Raw genomic sequence first — 21,810 nt, forward strand, 5'->3', positions numbered from 1 at the left:
ATAGTTGGGGGTCCTGTTACAAGTTTTGCATCGGGGCCCGGGAGCTTCAGATTACACCTCTGATTGGGGACAATCATTGTCCAAAACTGCTGAGGACACACCACCAGCCCCTTACTAGTACGGTAAGTGACTGTGATCTCCAGTACAACATAGAGGCTTTGGCTCTATTCCGGGGGCACTTGGGTGGTGAGTGTTATGCTGCCACTGTAGCTATCCCTATTCTGAGGCATCCCGTAGCTATAAGTGTTATATGGGGCATTATGAAGATCACGGTTCTGAGGGACATTGTGGCTAGAAGCACTATGGTTGCAGTACTCCATTTAATTGGGGCATGAACAAGGAAAAGGCCTATATCTACATACAAAGCTAACTTGTCTGTATCTACAGTCCATGATCTAGAATAGATCTAGTCAGCCATAAGAAGAAAATGCTTACTGTAGTAATGACTTATTTTTCCTTTGTTAGGATATACACTTATATGGGGGTGGTCATGGATCAAAAATAGTTATGTAATGGGTGAATGTTCATATGCCTTCTCTTGCCTATTTCCTGCATTTATTTTGTGGTAGAGCAGTTGATACCAACACATTAGAAAACTTTTGCTTATTTTCTCCTGTGCAAACAATTCTTCTAGAATGCGACTTGCTGGATAAGCACTGTTTAATATAAGAACCCATTATTGATTTTCCTGACAGAAAGAAATCTAATTTCTACATTAATGTGCCACCAATTGACCACAGAACATGTGCTTTCCGGGCATGACCTTGAGGACGCTGCTTTTATGCTGAGGTCATGTTTCCTAATGAAGCAATTCATGATCTTCCTGGTTGCCTAGCAGTGAATGAGTCTTGCTGACACGGTGCCAGGACGCTACTCTGCACGTTTCATAATTCTTCCTCAAGCCAACGAACAAACACTTTAACTGCAGGAACACATGTCTCAGGAAACTGGAGGTTCAGCCTTGGTTTCAATATATCAGAGAGAGCCCATTGTTGTAGACGCTTAGAGATTAATATTTAATGCGGGTTTTTAGTTGCATATTTTGCTCTTCTAATTCAATGTTGCCAAGGCCAAAGAATTATTGCTTTATAGACTTGAACGAAAACCTCTAATGTGTGTTTGTTAAAAGCACATGTACCATTTTTTTATTTCATGCAGTTTTGATGCTGATTAATGGCTGATTCACAGGAGCGTATATCAGCCGCCATTTTCACAGCCGGACGATATACGCTTCTATCTGGGCCGTCTTTCCCCCTTCCCGACTCTCTGCGCCTCTCCTCCCCTCCATTGTTTGCAATGGGAGGGGGCGGAGCTATGCTCTCAGCCCCTTGTTCCTAGCCAGCAGTGGGGGGCGGAGCTTAGATCCACCCCTGTCCTGCCCCCTCCCATTGCAAACAGCTGGAGGGGAGGAGAGGCAGAGAGAGTCGGGGAGGGAAGGGGATAGACAGATCAGATGGTAGTGTATATTGGCCGGCCATGAAAACGGTGGCTGACATACGCTCCTGTGAATAAGCCCTTAGACAGAGTAGATTTATACTTTAATCTTTTTTTTTAATTTAAACGTTTTTGTTTTTACATAGCCGTAAATAAACATTTTCAATCCTCCTAATTGCATGTATCTGTGATTATATATATATATATATATATATATATATATATATATATATATATATATATATATATATATATATAATATAATTTTGTTTTCTCTTTTTGAAAACTATGTTTGAGGAAAAGTCTTCTCCTACTCACAGCGTTGAATGTGGGTTCTTTTTGCCCTCCGCAGGAAAGATTCAGAGAGCCCATCCATCATCTTATAATATTGTAGTAATCTCTTATCATTGGAAATGCAGGATGTATCATCAACACAGGTCTCATGGGTTATTTGTGAATGAACACATAAGAAATGGACCCCACTTACTTAACACTCGTACTGGAGGCCCTTTAGGCCTCTTGCCCATGGCCGGGTCGGAATCCGCCTGCAAAATCTGTGTATGAAAATCTATGTATCTAGTCACATGGCTTTATTTTTCACATCCGTCTTTATTAAAACATAGCATGAAAAAAAGACGGAAAAAAAAAGAAATGGAATGCGAGGACGGTGAGTGTTACCCTCTCATATTTTCAAGGCTTTCGTTGAGGCCCATTGGGACAAGGATGTTGAGTTTGGTGATCCGCATTTCCTTTACTTTCCCTCAAATCTATTACTTGTGCGGGGTTCAATCTGTTCCAAAATTGTGATAGAGCAAACAGTAAAATCTTATGTGTGCAATGGTGGCAAGTCTAGAAATGCTGGGGTTAAAAAAATTGTTTGTGGAATAGGATTTGTGCTTGTTGGTCCAGCACCTTAACGCCTGGGTGGTACGTCCAATGTATTGTACGCGGCAGGGACAGTCCAGTAAATAACAAAATTTGAGGAACAACGTATGTTGCATCTACCCTCCTGTAGATTAGTTTCTCCCAGTATGACTAATGAAGGGGCTTATCCCGAAACGCGTATCTTTCAGTTTTTTAATTTAACTAAATAAAAGAGAAGTTGGATATTCATGCTATTGTCTCATGACATTTATGGGAGAGATGGAGCCAAGAAACCAGCTCTGTTCTGCATATTAAGTCTGCTCACTGGCTGGCAGCACCTCCACCCCCTGCTTTCTATAACCATTCTCAAGGCTGTATGTATATGGGTTTCTTCACCTAGTTTATCTATGGCTGAGATTCTAAAGCGGTAAGGATCTGAACTGGCACACAGCTCTCCTATGTACTGCCATATACGGTAGACTGGTGCATCCATTGCCGCTCCACCGATCCAAATTTTCCATTTAAAGTCTTATTGACATTAAAGGAAAGACTCAAGTTTGTGTTCTTGTAATGCAGAAAAAAAAAATTGTTTTCAAACAATTGCCTCGTAAGATAAAGAGTAACAGTCACACGAATGAATACGTACAACCCATGTTATCATGTTTTTATGTAAAAAAAAACAAACTCAGCAGCTGATTTAAAAAAAAAAAAAAAATTATTTTCATTTTAGGTTTGCTGGTTGGCACCCTGGATGTTGTATTGGATTCCAGTGCCAGGGTAGCACCTTACCGCATCCTTTATCAGACTCCGGACTCTCTTACATACTGGACCATTGCTTGTGGTAAGAAGTTTAAGAGTGTTACATGTGAGATTTATTTTAGTGGTCATACCCCTGTTTTCTTAGCTGATGTTCTACTAAAAAAATTCAGTTTTCAATTTTTGTATTTCTCCAACACATGCAGTTTATAAAGCCGGGATCACTCTGCTCTGTGAGATCCCTTTCATTTCCAGAGGAAGTGGGCAAAAAGCACATAAGTCCATATCAGTTCAGTCAGGATCCATGTTTAATAGGATGCTATTGTCGCCATTGTCATCATTGTCACCTCTTAATTCCACTAATAAAAAAAAAACCTGACCTCGTTCTATGATTATGTAGAACACACGAGGAAAAAGTGTACAGCAACCAAACCCTGAAGGTAACCCAGCCTAATGATCAGTGTTTTGAATCACTGCACCAGCTATTGTAGAGCAACAACCCTAAGGGCTCAGTCACACGGGTGCCAATCAGCCTGTGTTCCTGCATGATAAGGGCGGATCGGCACCCGTGTGACTGAGCCCTAAGATGGCCGCACTGCAGGTGCGGACGACTCTCTGCACCGCCGGATGAAATAACACATGGCCGGCAATAGAGCCGGTCATGTGTTCGTTCTTCCGGCGGTGCGGAGAGTCGTCCGCACCTGCAATGCGGCTGTCTTATCGTGAAGGAACACGGGCGGATCGGCGCCCGTGTGACTGAGCCCTAAAGGAGTATTCCAGTGAAGCAAATTTTTAAACAATTGTCATTGCCAATAATTTCATATTTTTAATATATGTAATTTAAAGATGTTGGTGATTTTTTTTCCATCCAAAAGCCGAGTAGCTGAGCAGAAACCAAACAGACCCCATTACAGTCAATGGTGCTGTTGGGTTCTATCCTGAGCTATTTGGCCATGGGCTTTCCCCTTTTCTGCTCCCCGACTGGAGCAGGAAAGTGGAACCCCGAGTGCAGATGTGAAACAACCCTAACTTTGACATTTTACAATGTTTTCCAACTGACTTGATGTCACAAGAAAATCCTGTAGAACACAAAACCTATTCCTGGCTGCTTTTCGATTTAGTGGGGTTTTATGATTTGACTATTGAAAAGCCCTAGTGTCATGTATAGCTGATTATTCTATGTCACAATTGTTCTATTTCATGGAGATTCCTATCCTGCTGATGATTGAGGTTGGGAAAATCTGGAGATTGGGGGCAGACAGACTAGAGCATTCCATAAAGTGAACCTGTAGGGATACTCTCTTGCCTGATCTGACATTGGGTATCAAGAGGCACAACTGCAGTCTTGGCAGTACATTTGCCAAGGCAACGATATAATGCCAAGCGAGTATTGTGCATGAGTCCTAGCCTAATTTACAGGACCATTGCACAAGACCTGCTGGGCATCACCTAGTTGGCTTGGTGACCTTCCATACCAAATGTCAGATCTGGCAAGAGAGTATTCCTGAAGGCATGCTTTAAACTGTAAAGTGTAGAGACTAAGGGAAAAAAATACCAGTGATTGGTGCTCTTCAAATGGGTTTTACTATCCCGAAATAGGTTTTGAGTGTTCCACTGCTATAGTGGTTTGTAAGGAGCCCATGACCCAAGGAGCTTAGATCACTCAGTCTGCCCCGGTCTAGAATATAATCTAGTGTGGCACATCTCAGGACTGCTTGGGAAAACTGTTATAACATATGTTTTAGAGCCAGGATTTTTTTGTCTTTAAAGCGGTTGTCCCACTTTTACCTGTAGCTGATCACCGAGATATTTTTATAAAGCTTAAAGGGGTGTCTCACTTCTAGTTGTTTGTAGACCTCTTTTTTACATTGCACAGTGGCCTGAGTTGGTACTGCAGGTTGAGTCCCATTTACTTCTTTAGGACTCAGCCTACAGTAACAACCCAAGCCACTGCTCAATGTATGGAGCTGTCTGCTTCCTGCAACAAAACAGCTAGAAGTAGGACAACCCCTTTAAATTTCATAAGGCTACTATAAAGTTCTCTGTGAACAGTTTATGATTGGACTATTGTCCGCTAACCTTAAGTGTTTGTGCAGAAGCTTTTGATGATTACTAAGCCTTAAATAAATTTTAGACATGGCTTTGTTTTTGATTACTTCTCAATATTGTAATTTGTAAGTGTCAAGTACAAAATGTTCAAGTGTTTCCTGCGTTTAATGTAGTGATGCTATAGGAATTCAATGATTACGGTACTGATGTACCTGAACATTGCAGTCCATCTATGACCCTGCTGTGCAATGTATTAGCAGGCATCTACATTCTTCTGACATAATGTAACGGCCTGCTTAGAACCCCTTTTGGAAACAAACCGGGATATAAACAAGGTCATACATGACAGAGACAGACCATGAAACTGCTACAGGGCCTCAGCTGTGCTTGCGCAATCGCTTTCCCTATCGGACAGTTAGATTGTGTATAGGACCTTCCTCCAAAGAACTGCATGATTGGGAAGTTGCCCAAGGGTCATTTTAAAGGGCAAGGCACAGGAAAGAAACACTAGGCCCCCCTGTCCTGGAAGGTAAAACTGGACACGATAATGGGGGGGGGGCCCACTCTTCTATGTACGCCTCTGGGTATTACAGAGTCAACCTTTACTAGATGGTAGGGTTTGTCATAGGCTAAGACTTTGCCACCATGATGATGATACCATGATCAGGAAATCCTGAAACTGTAGTGCTGATACTGGTTTGACATTAGCACTGCTTATAAACTGAATCAATGGTGCAGTGTTTCTAACATATTCTATTGACTTAAAATAGGTTTGTTGGCTTTCCATTTTATGGTCAATGAAAATACTATGAACAGAACCATGATGCCATAAACACAGCGTCGTACATTGTGTGTATAAATCTTTTATTAAAAATGTTAAGTAGAATCATACTTGTATTAATTACCAGAAAATGATTACAATGTTTGCGTATAGTCCTTGCATCAGTGATTTGGGTTTGCTTTGTCCTATCGGTCATCTTGCTTCTCTTGTGTCTAGGAGGCTCTCGGAGGGAGGTAACTGAGCACTGGGAATGGCTGGAAGTCAACCTGCTTCAGACACTGTCCATTTTTGAAAACGAGAATGACATCACTACATTTGTCAAAGGGAAAGTCCAGGTAATGAAACCTATGTGTTGGATGTGGGTTTGCAAACAATAGATTGGTTATAAATGAAGTAGTTTACAAATGCTTTAAAATATAAATGGTCTAATCTGTGGTGAAGCTAAATGACCACCATGTAATACTATATTACTGTTGTAGAGCAGATATCTGGCTGGGGTTTCCCTAAGAAGACCAGCAGTCTGCCGGGGGTTTTGGGAGCCAGATCCACAGGGACCAGCTGATCACCATTGTGGCTGCCATTTGAAAGGGGTTTTCTGTCCTTTTTTAAGAAGCCCACTAGTCATTTTAATTCGTTTTAACTGGTCAACTACGCTGCAAAAGCTGCAATGATAACCAACACAAGGCCTTCCTTCTTGGGGAATTTCTATCCCAGACATTTATGGCCTATCCATAGGATTTCTGATATCTAATAAATGTGGGTCCCAGCTCTGGGGTCCACACCCAAGTTCAGAACAGTGGTCCTTCAACTCCCGCTCTGCTTAATGAGGGGGATACCAGGCAGTACATCCAAGCAGAGAATGAAGTGCCATACTTGTCTGGGAGTTACAGAAACCGCCAAATAAGAGAATGAGGGGAGAGCCATGCGCCCTTCAAGAGAAGACGCCCATCCCTGTGCTACCATGCCCTTTCCTTATTAGATGGACTGAACCTGACTATTTGGCTGATTTAAGAAAAAAAGGGGCATGTGCATATACCTATTCACATGAATGGATGCTACTTCCATCCAATTTTCAGACTGATTTTTTTGGTTAGAAAATCGGACAAATAAATTGTCCATGTTCATGTACCCTATGCTTGGAGATGATCAAAGAGGACCACATTTTCAGTTTAGAAATGATCCAGTTCCAGGATAGTTGATGATGTATTCTCATTTTTCCCCCAGGGTATCATTGCAGAGTATAATAAAATTAATGGTGTTAAAGAAGATGATGATACAGATAAGTTTAAGGAAGCTATAGTGAAGTTCCATAAGCTATTTGGCATGCCGGAAGAAGAAAAGTTGGTGAACTACTATTCATGTAGTTACTGGAAGGGCAGAGTGCCCCGACAAGGATGGATGTACCTAAGCATCAACCACCTCTGTTTCTACTCGTTCCTATTAGGAAAAGAAGGTAACAGAAAAATTGTTTGCTTCCAATTAGTACAAATTAGTTAACTATATTGTTAAAGAAAAATTGAAACTGTTTCCAAACTCAAAAAGCTGGACAGATCAACAATATGTGGATCACGGCTAACTGGTATGTTCACACAGCAAAATCCAGTGAAGATTCTACTTTAAAACCGCATCAGAAATCCATGGCTATGCATATGGATTTAGCCCTTTTCAATGGTCAGAACCTCTTGCAGATTTCCCAGTGGTTTTCCTCGTTCAATATGGAGTTCACTCTGTTGACCCTGCCCTAGTCTACACAGAAAAGCGAAGAAATACGCTGCAGGAAATTTTATATATTGTCAATGTACTTCATTGGCTTGTGTGAAAAAAAATTAATTTTTTTTCTGTGTAGGTCACAGAAAAGTTTTTTTTCTTTAAAGAACAATGTTTAATAATAAACTTGGTATTTCTGAGAGGAAGGTGTGCTGGGCATAAATATTAATGCAGACATTAGTACTGTAGAGCCAGGCTTTCAGGCCATTACAAATAAGGTTATTTTTGTACAGACCGCCTCTGGCAATAACTGGGATATGTTCTTGCTGTTTATAAACTGTCATCGATCTATCTTTCAGCCAAGCTGGTGATCCGATGGGTTGACATAACACAACTGGAAAAGACCGCTACCTTACTTCTCCCAGACATGATTAAAGTCAGCACTCGCTCTAGTGAACATTTCTTCTCTGTTTTTCTTAACATTTCTGAGACTTTCAAACTGATGGAGCAGCTTGCCAACATAGCCATGAGGCAACTCCTAGATAACGAAGGCTTTGAACAGGATCGATCCCTTCCCAAGTTAAAAAAGAAATCCCCAAAAAAAGTATCTGCCTTGAAGAGGTGAGTGACGGTTTAGAGAATGTATTACCGTATTTTCCGGACTATAAGGCGCACCGGATTATAAGGCGCACTTTCTATGAGCGCCTTATAAGCAATCTTGTTTCATATATAAGGCGCACTGGATTATAAGGCGCAGCACATTACCGTTAAATAAACCATTGCTCAGACTGCAAGTCAAAATTTATTACACTTTTTAACAATAACTTGCAACTGGTTCAGCTGTAATTGCAAATCAAAACGTTTACCGTACTTTTTCAGTTCATTCCACCACCAGAAATTCATCAAATCCGTCATCTTCAGTGTCGGAGTTGAACAGTTGGGCGATTTCGGCATCAAGCATGGGGTCCTCCTCTTCATTATCCGAGTCGGTCTCGTTGCTGCTGCTAGGCTCTTCAGTGGTGATTCCAGCCTTCCTGAAAGCTCGGATGACACTGGAGACTGATACATTCTTCCAGGCATCCACGATCCACTGGCACATAGTGGCATAACTCGCACGGCGTTGCTTCCCTGTGTTGGTGAATGTGTGGTCACCTTCTGTCATCCAATGCTCCCATGCAGCTCGCAATTTAACTTTAAATGACCTGTTGATGCTGATATCTAGCGGCTGGAGCTCTTTGGTTAATCCACCAGGGATGACAGCAAGCTCCGAATTAGTTTTCTTCACTTGGGCTTTGACAGTATCGGTCACGTGGGCGCGCATCGAGTCACAGACCAATAGGGATGGGAATTTGTGAAAAAAGCCACCCGGTCTCTTGACGTAGACCTCCCTCAGCCACTCACTCATCTTCTCCTCATCCATCCAGCCCTTTGGGTTAGCCTTAATGATGACACCAGCAGGAAAATTTTCTTTAGGCAAAGTCTTCCTCTTGAAAATTACCATGGGTGGTAGTTTCTTGCCATTAGCCTGACAAGCGAGAACTACAGTGAAAGATGACTTCTCATTTCCTGTGGTACGTATAGATATCGTACTGGTCCCTGTTTTCTCAACAGTACGGTTTACGGGGATATCGAAAGTGAGGGGAACCTCATCCATGTTAATAATGTGTTCTGGCTGGATATTTTTTTCATTTATCTTGGTTATGCAGTAGGTGCGAAAAATGGCCAGCTTCTCTTCATAATCCTTTGGTAATTGCTGGCACACAGTAGTTCTGGTGCGAATGGAGAGATGACGCCTTTTCATGAAACGAAAGCACCATGAAGGACCTCCTCGAAAGTCCTTGATCTCCATGTCACGTGCTAAAGCAGTGGCTTTGAGTCGAATAGAGACAGTGGAGACGCTTCTACCTGCGTTTCTCTGTTCCATAACCCACTGTTCTATTTTGTCCTCCAACTGTGGCCACCTTGCTTTGTTTCCTCGGAAACTCATTTTGGTCTTCTTTACTTGGCGGAGGGCATCTTCTTGTTTTCTCCACTTACGCACCATGGATTCATTAATGTTGAATTCTCTTGCAGCTGCCCTATTTCCATGCTCTACTGCATAACTTATAGCTTTAAGCTTGAAACCTGCATCATAAGCATGTCTCTTAACAGGAGGCATTTTTTGGGGTAGTGGGTATAGTTAACGCTAAAGCACAGATATATTGCAAGGATCCTGCGCACAGAGCTGTAAGTATGACTCAGTGTGGCTCCTGACTACGGTGGCCGTAATGCTCAATCCATTTATGGATACTGTAAAAACCCAAGTGAAGAATAAATTCATAGGCGCACGGGGGGGGGGGGGGGGAGGAGCATGGTGTGTGCTGTGGTATGCCGCCCACGATAGAGGTAAAGGATCCTGTATGAACCCCTTTCTTTACTGTCGGGTTCATATATAAGGCGCACCGGATTATAAGGCGCACTTTCTATTTCTGAGAAATTCTCAGCATTTTATGTGCGCCTTATAGTCCGGAAAATACGGTACTAGCGATCTATTGAAGTCCTTACTCAGTTGTTGGGACCCATTGAAAAGACATTTTCTATTTTTATCATTAATGGTATTAAGTAAGGTAGTTTGTGGTCTCCGGCATGTCTAACTTGAGGCTGATTTACACGCAACGATTATCTCTCAAATTTACCATGCGCTCTTCGTCCATCGCTGAGATCAGCTCAGCATAAAAGCCGTTGTCCCTGATTAGAAGGACGGCATGCTGTGTTCTCCATGGGTAGCGCTGATAGCATCATATGCAGCCAGTAGCCCGTGCAGAACAAAAGCAATGTATTTAGAGAACAGACCACACACTGTTCTCTAAATACATGTAAATGATTAGCCCATTAGTAGCTAATGCAAAATGATTGCTCAAAACTGTCAGTTTCTGACTAATTTTGAGCGATCATCTTTGCATGTAAATGGACCCTAAGGTCCATGTCTAGTTGTTCAAAACTTGATCTACAGAGAGCAGAGTACTTTTTAGAAAAGGGTGTTTAAGCAATGCCCTAGGGCAAGTTATAAGCTTATTAGAAGGGTTGAGTTTTAAGGGTGTAGTGATGCAAATAGCATGAGTATACCGAGAACAATGGATGTAGGACATGCCCCAAAGAGTGAAGATGGGGTTAAGATTGCAAATTTATAGTACGGTAGGTTAAAAACCAGTCAAGGGTTGTTTTTGGAGTGGTGTCTGAGGGAGGATGGGCAGAGAACGTTTGGGAGGTGTGCTTGATAAAGGGTAAGTGGGTATTTTTACTGGTGTTATGGGTCTATGGAAACGGACTTGTTCGTATTACCATATTTTCAGTAAATCTTCTAAAGGAAAGGATGGTATTTTGTTTGAGGAGGCGCCAATATCATAACCTTTTTTTGTGCTTATATTACAGAGATTTAGACGCTCGAGCCAAGAGTGAACGGTACCGAGCTCTCTTCCGTCTTCCGAAGGATGAAAAGTTGGATGGACATACAGACTGCACATTGTGGACGCCTTTCAGTAAAAGGCATATAGTGGGGCAAATGTTTGTTTCCACTAATTACATCTGCTTCACTAGTAAAGAGGAGAATCTGTGCAGTCTGATCATCCCACTGCGAGAGGTTTGTGTTGCTGCCTAGATTATTGTTGTGCGCACTGAGGAGGGCCAGCCTCCCAGAAGTTACCTTCATTTACAAGTGGATGTAACTTTATAACTGAGTGTCACTTATGAAAAAAGTCTGTTTGTTCAGAAATTAGTCATTTGGCAGCAGCATTTTCCAGCCCATTTAATCCAGTTACCATTTAGTAATTCACGGGCTGTTACACTATTTGCCTGATCTAATTATATTTATAGAAGAAGTGCAATCATGGAGAAACGTCAGCATCCCAAAGCCTCCATGTCACTGATCTTCATATGGGGTATTGAGCTGTAAGCAGAGTCACAGGGCTTCTTCTGCTATGTTGTGAAATATGAATAGTATGCTGGATGAGTAGGTAACTGTGTATAATGGATAAATATAATATGACATGGGCACTGATGATTGATACTGTATTTATAGGAAGCAACTTGGAACGGAAGAGGAATATATTTGTCAGCATAATGTATTCTGATCTGTAACGGTTCGAGAAGTCTTACACGGCCTCGTTAAGGTGGGAGGTGGAGGGAGGGCTCTTCTGGCTCCTCTCAACACCTTTGCAGTGTCTCTTCAGCCTTTGGACCCTGCTGTAGGAGGTTCACCACTGTGCAGGAGGGACCAGTGAATTCATGGTCATGTGACTGTCATTGCAGGTCCTTCATCTCACACTGTAGTAAGTCTTGTGGTGCTAGGGGTGCACTGTGCTCAGCTATGGGAGAAAAGTTAGCTGCTAAGTAGGGAGGAGAGCAGCCCACTGCAGAACCAGTCCAGTCCTGGGATCATGCATCATGAGAAATTCCAGGCTGTGGAATAAGTTGCAGTTATGGATTGCTATTAGAGATGAGCGAGTATACTCGCTAAAGCACATTACTCGAGCGAGTAGTGCCTTAGCCAAGTATCTCCCCGCTCGTCTCTAAAGATTCGGGGGGCGGGGAGCAGCGGGGGAGAGCGCGGAGGAACGGAGGGAAGATCTCTCCCCCCCCCCCCCCCCGCTCCCCGCCGCAACTCACCTGTCACCCGCGCCGGCCCCCGAATCCTCTTTAAAGACTCACTCGAGTAATGTGCCGTAGCGAGTATACTCGCTCATCTCTAGTTGCTATTAAGGATTATATTGTAAATTAGTATCTGCCCATGTTTGCGTCCATGTCACAACTGAAATGTACTTTTATGGTAAATGTTATTGCCTACTTTTATTCTCAAAAAATAGATATATTTCTATAGAAAATAGTCAAAATATTAAAGCCCATCTCTAGTTATAAAATGTTATTGGGAAATGTACAAGTATTCTAACACCAAAAATGATGTGAAAAAATAAATGTTTCTAGCTTTTTGCTCATGGGCAATATACATTTATTAATTAATAAAAATCTATCCGCTAGAAGGAGTTGTCAGAATGGAGTGACCCTTTCTATGTGTGATTGTAATGTAGATATAAGGAAGTGATTACACATCAGAGCAAAAGGATAATGTGTTGCAGAAAATTGAAGAATGGAGGATCTAGTATCCTGTTAGGCTGCCTGTAGCTTGGATACAATATGTGATACAGGCTGCATGGAGGCTCTAGTACCTTGTTGGGACGCCTGTAGCTTGGATGCAAGATGTGATACGGGCCGGCATGGAGGCTCTAGTACCCTGATGGGCTGCCTCTAGCTTGGATACAAGATGTGATACAGATGGGCATGGAGGCTCTAGTACCCTGATGGGCTGCCTCTAGCCTGGATGTGCATATGATCACCAAAGTGAACACAAAGAGAAATCCTTGCGCTACTTAAACTCGAGTACTATACAGATGAAACCTACTACACTGGAGGAGGGGGGTTTGGACTGTTTCCAAGGATTATGCACTTTTATGGAAATTAAGGTGTGCAGATCTCATGCCCCATGAATAGTACACAGCAGAAACCGAAAAGGTGATGGGGGAAAGAAAAATTGAATTGGTCTAATGAAAAGTATGTTGTCAGTCCATTACGGTTATGATTCTGAGATGCTCCACCATGCAAATTTCCTCCTCATGGATCACCACATTGTAGCTCAACTGTATACGGTTTTTACCTTTTTTTTTTTTTCTTAAAAGGGTTGTTCCACTTTTAGCTGTGTCCCTGCAGGAAGCGGACAGTTCCATACATTGCACAGTGATCTGGGAAGGTACTGCAGGCTGTGTCCTGTTGAAGTGAACGAGATTCGGCCTGCAGTACCAACATGGGCCACTGCACAATTTTGTCTGATATCAATCTGTTTGATGTGCATTTCCCATTTTATTGCCCCATTGGTTTTTGCTATGTATTGTCTTTTATAGGGTATGGGATTTGCAATCTGTAATTTGGAAGGTGGCCACCCCGTTTCCCTTTGGTTGCTTTTATGAAGGCCTAGGGACTTGATAATTAAATGATGGCCCTGTGAAAATATAAAAGGTTTGTCCACTTGGCTAACATACTTCCGTTCCCATCTTTAGGAGGAGTAAGGAATCCGTATGGCTACTTGCTGATATAGGAAGAAAGGGTCTTTTTTGTGTGTAAAGATAATTTCATTAGTGTAATTTTGCAAATCGTATGCTCTACTATTTTTGTACCACTTTAGTTCTTGCATTTTAAATTTCGCTGACGGCACTTTGAAACAGTCATCTATCATTTACTGTGTGACTGTCACATAAGCTCTTATAATGCAGTACTCCCCAGCTTCATTTATGCTAAAATATCATAAAAGCAGAATAAGATGAGCAAAGCAGTTGGAAGAGTTATTCAACATCTCATGTCTGTGGACTGTTGTAGAAAAGTTGCATAAGGATGGAGCTATCCTTTTAAACCCATGTATATATGGCTCCATCTCATGCTTGTACTTGACACTATCAGTTTGCCAAGCAGAATGTAACATAAACCAGATGCAAACAATTAGAGGATGCATCTGTGAGTGATGCATGAATTCTACACTGTTTATAGGGAAGCAGAGACCTTCTTTTAAAGTTTTGACATTTCTGGTATTTTAGTCTTCAGACTGTAACCCATGAGTGAAGCAGGTGTATGTCATTTTCAAGTCTGGTGAACATCGCTGCCAGCAAGTCCATCTTTTCTTTCTGTAGTAAATGATTGCTTTTGCCTTTTATGTAGGTAACCATTGTAGAGAAGGCTGACAGCTCCAGCGTCCTGCCCAGCCCGCTGTCTATCAGCACCAAGAACAGAATGACATTCCTCTTCGCCAATTTGAAGGACAGAGACTTTCTTGTGCAGAGAATATCCGATTTCCTGCAGCAAACTACCATGAAAATGTACTTTGATAAGGATATTTCTGGAAGCAACAGCAGCATAGAAGAGGAGGTATAGTACGTGAATGGCCTGCATAAATACTTATTCACAAGTTACTAGTTGCATTATCCAATGAAGAGTAACCGCATTGCAAAATCATAAACATTACAGCCATTGTCATTTTAACCCAGTTCTCTTCTTCAACCTTTAAATTCTATTTAAATGCGTAGTATTATATTGCTGCGTAACTAATGTTATAAAAAATAGCCCTGGTAATGTAAACTTGTGTATGTATGTATTTGTATATCTATTGTAATATATATCCATTCGTGTTTCCAGGCTGACTCCAGAGCCACTGGTTTTGTTTCCTGCAGTCCTCCTCAAAGACTAAGAGTAGAAGCAGATGGGGACCGACACGTAAACCTTAATGGAAACAGCGCTCCAACAGCGACACAAACTTTAATGACCATGTATCGTAGGAGGTCTCCAGAGGAATTCAACCCTAAATTGGTGAGAGGCAGCATAGCGCTGACACAGCATGAATACTGAAGATGGTTCTAGGGTACAGAATGGGAACCTGACAGCTCCGATTACTAGTTTTGTCATGCTGGTTATATAACTTGTTTTAATGAGGCACAAATTCTCAATCAAGCCATTGATGTCAGGGGGAAAGTGAGTCAGTTAATAGTTTTCTACTGAAAGCCAGCAGTAGTTATGATGACAGAATATGTATCCTCATTGTGTATATGGATTAAGAAGCTCATTCTCAGCACTTTCCTACACTGAATATATTATATCCCATAATATAAAGCTGCTAGTTGATTTATGAAGACAAAGTGGAGAGATGAGACAAGACTTATATACGCACATTATAGTTAAAATAAGGTAAGAATGGAAAGTGGTCACATAATGCAATGATTGAGGCAAGGCAGTCAGCCAGCAGATAGACTGATATGGGCAAACTGCTGCAAATGTGGATCTTTTAACTAACCTAATTTTAGTACAAATTACTTTAACCAGGGCCAGACACCGGCAGCAGCTCACCTCCCCTGTATAAGAGCAGTATATGAGCCCTTTATAGAGATGAGCGAGCATACTCGTCCGAGCTTGATACTCGTTCGAGTATTAGGGTGTTCGAGATGCTCGTTACTCGTAACGAGTACCATGTGATGTTCGAGTTACTTTCACTTTCTTCCATGAGGAATTTGCGCGCTTTTCTGGCCAATAGAAAGACAGGGAAGGCATTACAACTTCCCCCTGCGACGTTCAAGCCCTATACCACCCCCCTGCAGTGAGTGGCTGGCGAGATTAGGTGTCACCCGAGTATTGAAATCTGCCCCTCCCGCGGCTCGCCACAGATGCATTCTGACATTAGTTCAGGGAAAGTGGTATCGTGTTGGAGCTGCTATAGGGAGAGTGTTAGGAGTATTTTAGGTTTCAAGAACCCCAACGGTCCTTCTTAAGGCCATAAGTCTTCTCTATATGCGCTCAATGGGGCCGGCGGCAGCAGCGCCGACCCCATTGAGAACATGTAGAAGACAAATCCTTCTTCTCTGCCACAGCTGTAACAGCTGTGGCAGAGAAGAACGATGTTTGCCCATTGAATTCAATGGAGCCGGCAATACAGCAGGTTCCACTGAAAGCAATGGGCTGCCGGCGTGCGCGGGGATGAATTGTCGGGAAGGGGTTAAATATATAAGCCGTTCCCTGCAATTCATCCAGAAATGTGTAACAATTAAAATATATACCGGCGTATAAGGCGACGGGGCATATAAGACGACCCCCCAACTGTCACCTTATACGCCGGCAATACAGTGGAGCAAAGAATAAAAATCATTACTTACTTCTTCTGACGTTCTGCGGCGCTCCTGCAGGCTGTCACTCCATCCTGGTGTTCTGCGGCGCTGCTGCAGGCTGTCGCTCCCTCCTGGTCCCCGGCAGAGCATTGATTTCTCTACGAAGAGCTTTAAATCCCCGCCTCCAGAAACACACGTGCCTTCAGCCAATCACAGCCAATGACAATGATGTCATTGAATGGCTGTGATTGGCTGTGTTTCTGGAGGCGGGGATTTCAAGCCCTGCGTCCAGAAAGCAATACTCTGCCGTGGACCAGGAGGGAGCAACAGCCTGCAGGAGCGCCGCAGAACGTCAGAAGAAGTAAGTAATGATTTTTATTCTTTGCTCCACTGTATTGCCGGCGTATAAGGTGACAGTTGGGGGGTCGTCTTATACGCCCCGTTGCCTTATACGCCGGTATATACGGTATATATTTTTATTGTAACACATTTCTGGATGAATTGCAGGGAACAGCTTATATATTTAACCCCTTCCCGACAATTCATCCCCGCGCTCGCCGACAGCCCATTGCTTTCAGTGGAACCTGCTGTATTGCTGGCTCCATTGAATTCAATGGGCAAACATCGTTCTTCTCTGCCACAGCTGTTACAGCTATGGCAGAGGAGAATGATCTTTACGCTGACAGTGCGGGGGGGGGGGGGGGGCCCACTCTTGCCGCTATTGTGGCTTAATAGTGGGACCTGGGAACTTGAGATGCAGCCCAACCTGTAGCCCCTCGCCTGCCCTATCCGTTGCTGTGTCGTTCCCATCACTTTCTTGAATTGCCCAGATTTTCACAAACGAAAACCTTAGCGAGCATCGGCGATATACAAAAATGCTCGGGTCGCCCATTGACTTCAATGGGGTTCGTTACTCGAAACGAACCCTCGAGCATTGCGAAAATTTCGTCCCGAGTAACGAGCACCCGAGCATTTTGGTGCTCGCTCATCTCTAGCCCTTTATTATCCAATCCATCAGAGCACTGGTTTGTCTCTCTACCATCCCATCTGTAAAGCCCCATTTACATGCAAAGATGATCGCTCAAAATTTGTGCAAAAGACAGGATGATTGACAGTTGGAACGATCATTTTGCATAAACTGCTAATGGGCACTAATGCCCATTAGCAGCTTATTACTTTCATTTGCATGAAAATGAGGCTCCCTTCACTGTATGCAGATAACAGCAGGTGGTCTGTTTATTTGCATAAAGCCCCTTTTTTCTGCTGTGAGACTGCAGCTGAATACAATGTAATCAGCGCTCCCGTGGAGAATCACAGCATGCGGCCCCTGCTATCAGCCATCCTACTGAACAATGGATTTTAAACTCAACTGAAGATCTTTTGGACAAAAAGCAAATGATGGTAGCATTTACACGCAACGATTTTTGCTCAAAAGACATTGTTTAAGCGACTTTTGAGCGATAATTGTTGCGTGTAAATGGGGCTTTAATGAGCCATATAATTTTAACAGCTTAATCCCTGGACAGTGCAGTCTAATGGACAGTAGAAAGACTTTGTCACAGTGCTCCCAACCAGGGGCGTAACTATAGGAGATGCAGGAGATGCGGTTGCACCCCGGCCCAGGAGCCTTAGGGGACCCATAAGGCCTCTTTTCTCCATATAGGGAGCCCAGTACTATGAATAAAGCATTATAGTTGGGGACCCTGTTACAGGTTTTGTACTGGAACTCAGAAGCTTCAAGTTACATCTCTGCGCCCTGTTTGCTGAGCCCCTGTGTAGCTGCACATATGACAGATTTGACAGTGGTCTTAATTTGGCTGGAACTCATCCAAGGGAAATGACTAGGAGTGAAATGAGGACAAGTATAAGTATATTGTCCCAACCTTTAAAGTTAAAAATTACTATATTTCCCTACAGTAAATCGAATTTAAAAAACAAAAACTTGAATAAACTTCGTTGCATCTTGATGTATTAAAGACAGAAGTTTATACACTCTGTATATATGTGACTCTCGTTCTGGTGGACTCAAGCATTCCTTGTATTACATGGACAGCTACTCCTCTGAATGACTGCCTTTACTTTAATAATCCATTTGCCTTGCCTTGCCTTGCTGGCTGTGGCTTCCCCTGGCATCATTGACCCCAGCAGCTCCATTTTTAAATGGGTTGTCCTTGGAGACAACTCCCTTAAATGTGTATTGCTGTAGATAGTATTAGCCTTCTGTGATGTCTAAAGTACACCAGCAGAAAGGGCAACATGGCACTTGCTGTGCTTCCTGTCCTCTGGGATAATTACAACCAATGGCCTCACATTTGGCTTATTGGATAATCTGTATCTCATTTTAATGTAGAAATCTAATCAAACTAATGTGAGAAGATGACATTGGTTGAAGTCTGTCTGTGATATTGGCCTGCCTCGGATTTCCACGATGAGAGGGCTCTACAGTCCCTTTGGCACTGCCCAGAGACTTGATTTGTGTGAGCGAACGAAATGAAATTTTTATGATTTGAGTGAAATGTCTTGACACAAGGCTCTAGCAAATAGCGGATTCAGATCCATGATAGTTTGCTTGGAGTGTTAGATTTAAGCATTTTTTAGAGTCTTTTATTTCTGGTAATACATGGGTGGACATTATTAAATGTGTAACCTATGCAGCTGCACAGAAGCCAGGTGAGTAAAGGGCGCTAACACTTCATGAAGTGTGTTACATAGTATGCAAGTGACTGGTTACAGTGATTCTCATTGATTGCAATTAGTGTTGGATTGGATCACATGGAGGGATTTTTTTTCTACAGCTGGATGTGCTTTGTTACAATTAAAAGGACAATATAATGTTCTTCTACTGCCTATGTCCATTATGAAGAAAACCGTGATGATCTCAAATCAGACTTCTAAGATGTCATCTTCTCATATGTACCTATGATCTATGAAAAGATCAATATGGCTGATCTTATGGTCTATAAAGATTGATAAGGATTTGTGAAAATGACTAGAGGTGGTGAGGTACATTTTAAGTGTCCCTTACGAGTATAGTTGAGTGAGCTGAAACCGTAGAACCCTGTTTCGGGTTGAACTTTATTGAACTGCTTGAGCACCGATTATGAACTTTTATCTCAGTCGACCTTTCTAAAATAATTCTTCTTTTTTTTTTTTTCTTCATTAACTTTACTTTAAAAACCGCTCAAAGTACTTTGATGCCCCTATAGGTGATCTAAGAGTGTTATATAGGGCTTTTATGGCTCCTGGACACCATTGTAGGGGTATTGGGGAAGTTCTGATTTGGTACAAACTAATTCGAATTAAACCAAACTTTTTGCCCAAATTCTGATGAACTGAACTTTTGAAAATTTTCTCATGGCTACTAACTAGTATGTTATACTAAATAATAAGCACCTTGTTTTCTCTTCAAAGGCCAAGGAGTTTCTTAAGGAGCAAGCCTGGAAGATTCATTTTCAAGAATATGGACAGGGTATTTGTATGTACCGCACACAGAAAACAAGAGACCTGGTACTAAAAGGCATCCCAGAAAGTATGCGAGGAGATCTGTGGTTGCTGTTCTCTGGTAAGTGATCAGAATTGTGCAAGAATATCATATGTAGGATTACATAATGTCACTTTTTTTAATGGCTATTTGTTTACTGTTCTCAGGGGCTATTAATGAAATGGCTACACATCCGGGTTATTATGAGGAGCTGGTGGAGAAGTCTATGGGTCAATACAACCTTGCCACAGAGGAGATTGAAAGAGACTTGCACCGTTCCCTTCCGGAGCATCCTGCATTTCAAAATGACATTGGCATTTCTGCCTTGAGGAGGGTCCTCACTGCTTATGCTTTTAGAAATCCAAACATTGGATATTGTCAGGTAACTACTAATATTCCAATTCATTGTCAATCATGAATCTGTGACGAATTCTATAAACCTTATACAAACCAGTGTGTAAGGGGCATGCACTATTGAATCAGGGGGAATGAGTTGTAGGGGGTAAGAATTGGTTGTGAATCTAGAAACGGTGGGGCAGAAGGTTTTTAGTAATGAAGGATCTCTGCTGGAAGACCTAAAGGTGACTAAAGGATTTTTTTTTGTGCATTTGGTCATCAGTGGTGATTGGTAAACAGCCTCCTCGGTTGCAAGAGGTCAGACATCAGAGAGATGACTCTCTCCATATATACAACCTGTTCTGTATTCAGGACTGTCGGTAAACTGGTGCCAGTCCAACCTCGTTGAGGTTTTGATATATTTTTGTTATATATTTTTTTGTTTAAATGTGCTTTGTGAATAAGATCTCATTTCCTCCTTGGAGTTAAGTACCAACACGCCATGATGTATGATTTGCCATAGAAATAGGTCCAGGAAGAAAATGAAAATCCAGGCACAACTACATAATACTAGATCTACACGTGAATCCAGCCTAAAACGGGCAGCAAGATAACAGTTGAGCTCTTGTTAAGTGAGGGTTTCATGTCCGTTTCTCATTGCAAGTGTGTGGAAACAAAAGCCTTTTTATTGCCTATCAGAGGCAAAATGTTGAAGCTATGTATCAAGAGTCTTCTGTGGGTGTCAGTGTGGAACAGTCAGCAGTTTATGCTACTTTTTGGTTTCCCCCTAAGGTTCACTTTCCTATGATTTAGATGACTTCAGCAGAATCATTCAGTAAACCACATAGTGAACAACCCACTTACATGAATGTGAAGACTTTTGAAAGGAAATTTGGTTCTCTATTAACCTGATTACAGTTCATGCATTATATGCTATTCTTCTCGTAGAGTGTTTCACCTCCAACAGTTCACTTTAGCTGAATTAATTTATATCACAAAGTATACGTCTTAGAAAAACTATTCTAGTTAAAGAATTTGTCTCAAGACAACCTCTGTCCCATATATTAAATTGGAGAATATGGATGCCATGCAGGGATAGTCCTCTGTCAAGTACCCCCTGCATGAGCTAGAGCTGAGAGCCTCTGTGTAACAGTAATTTGTATTTAAATGATAACAGAAGTGGATGAGCTGAAGTGTAAAATCCTTAATTAGTCCACAGATAAGGATGTGAGTTTTATGGTCTCTAAATTGATGTAGAGGCCGGGTGCTACCAGTTTCTCTGTACAAGATCTCTCAAGGCCCTTTTTACACACGATTTATCACTCAAAATTCATTCAAAAGCCATCTTTTGAGCGATAATTGTTGTGTGCGCTCGTCGTGTACCCACAGTGCACTTTTCGAGCATCGCTGACTTCAGGTCCACATGAAACCCTCATCCCTCAGGACAATAAGATAAGTGGGACCGCACGCTGTGTTCTCTGCCGGCAGCGCTGCCTGCATTCTTTAATAGCCGCTGTCCCGCTAGAGAACAAAAGTTATGTATTTAGAGAACAGACCATCTGCTGTTCTCTAACTACATGCAATGAAGAACTAAAGGGCTAATTAGCCCATTAGTACCTATGCAAAATGATCGCTTAAAATTGGCGGCAGTTGACGAATTTTGAGCAATCATCTGTGTGTGTAAATGCACCTTCAGATAGCCCACCCCACCATAAAACCCTTAAGCATTTTTA

General features: G+C 42.2%; 1 protein-coding gene across 2 annotated transcripts in view; it reads left to right on the forward strand.

Annotated features, from left to right (window-relative positions):
* Positions 1 to 21,810, forward strand: part of TBC1D9 (TBC1 domain family member 9) — a 52,883-nt gene that overhangs the window by 11,188 nt on the left and 19,885 nt on the right. For both annotated transcript variants that reach the window (XM_066573719.1, XM_066573720.1), the window contains exons 2-10: positions 3,029 to 3,139; positions 6,101 to 6,219; positions 7,109 to 7,337; positions 7,951 to 8,212; positions 11,003 to 11,210; positions 14,330 to 14,536; positions 14,804 to 14,974; positions 19,672 to 19,822; positions 19,909 to 20,123. In XM_066573719.1, coding sequence (XP_066429816.1) covers positions 3,029 to 3,139; positions 6,101 to 6,219; positions 7,109 to 7,337; positions 7,951 to 8,212; positions 11,003 to 11,210; positions 14,330 to 14,536; positions 14,804 to 14,974; positions 19,672 to 19,822; positions 19,909 to 20,123 — 1,673 coding nt within the window. The remainder of the gene's footprint in view (positions 1 to 3,028; positions 3,140 to 6,100; positions 6,220 to 7,108; positions 7,338 to 7,950; positions 8,213 to 11,002; positions 11,211 to 14,329; positions 14,537 to 14,803; positions 14,975 to 19,671; positions 19,823 to 19,908; positions 20,124 to 21,810) is intronic.

The sequence above is a fragment of the Eleutherodactylus coqui genome, chromosome 7 (assembly GCF_035609145.1).
Source record: "Eleutherodactylus coqui strain aEleCoq1 chromosome 7, aEleCoq1.hap1, whole genome shotgun sequence".
NCBI lineage: Eukaryota > Metazoa > Chordata > Amphibia > Anura > Eleutherodactylidae > Eleutherodactylus > Eleutherodactylus coqui.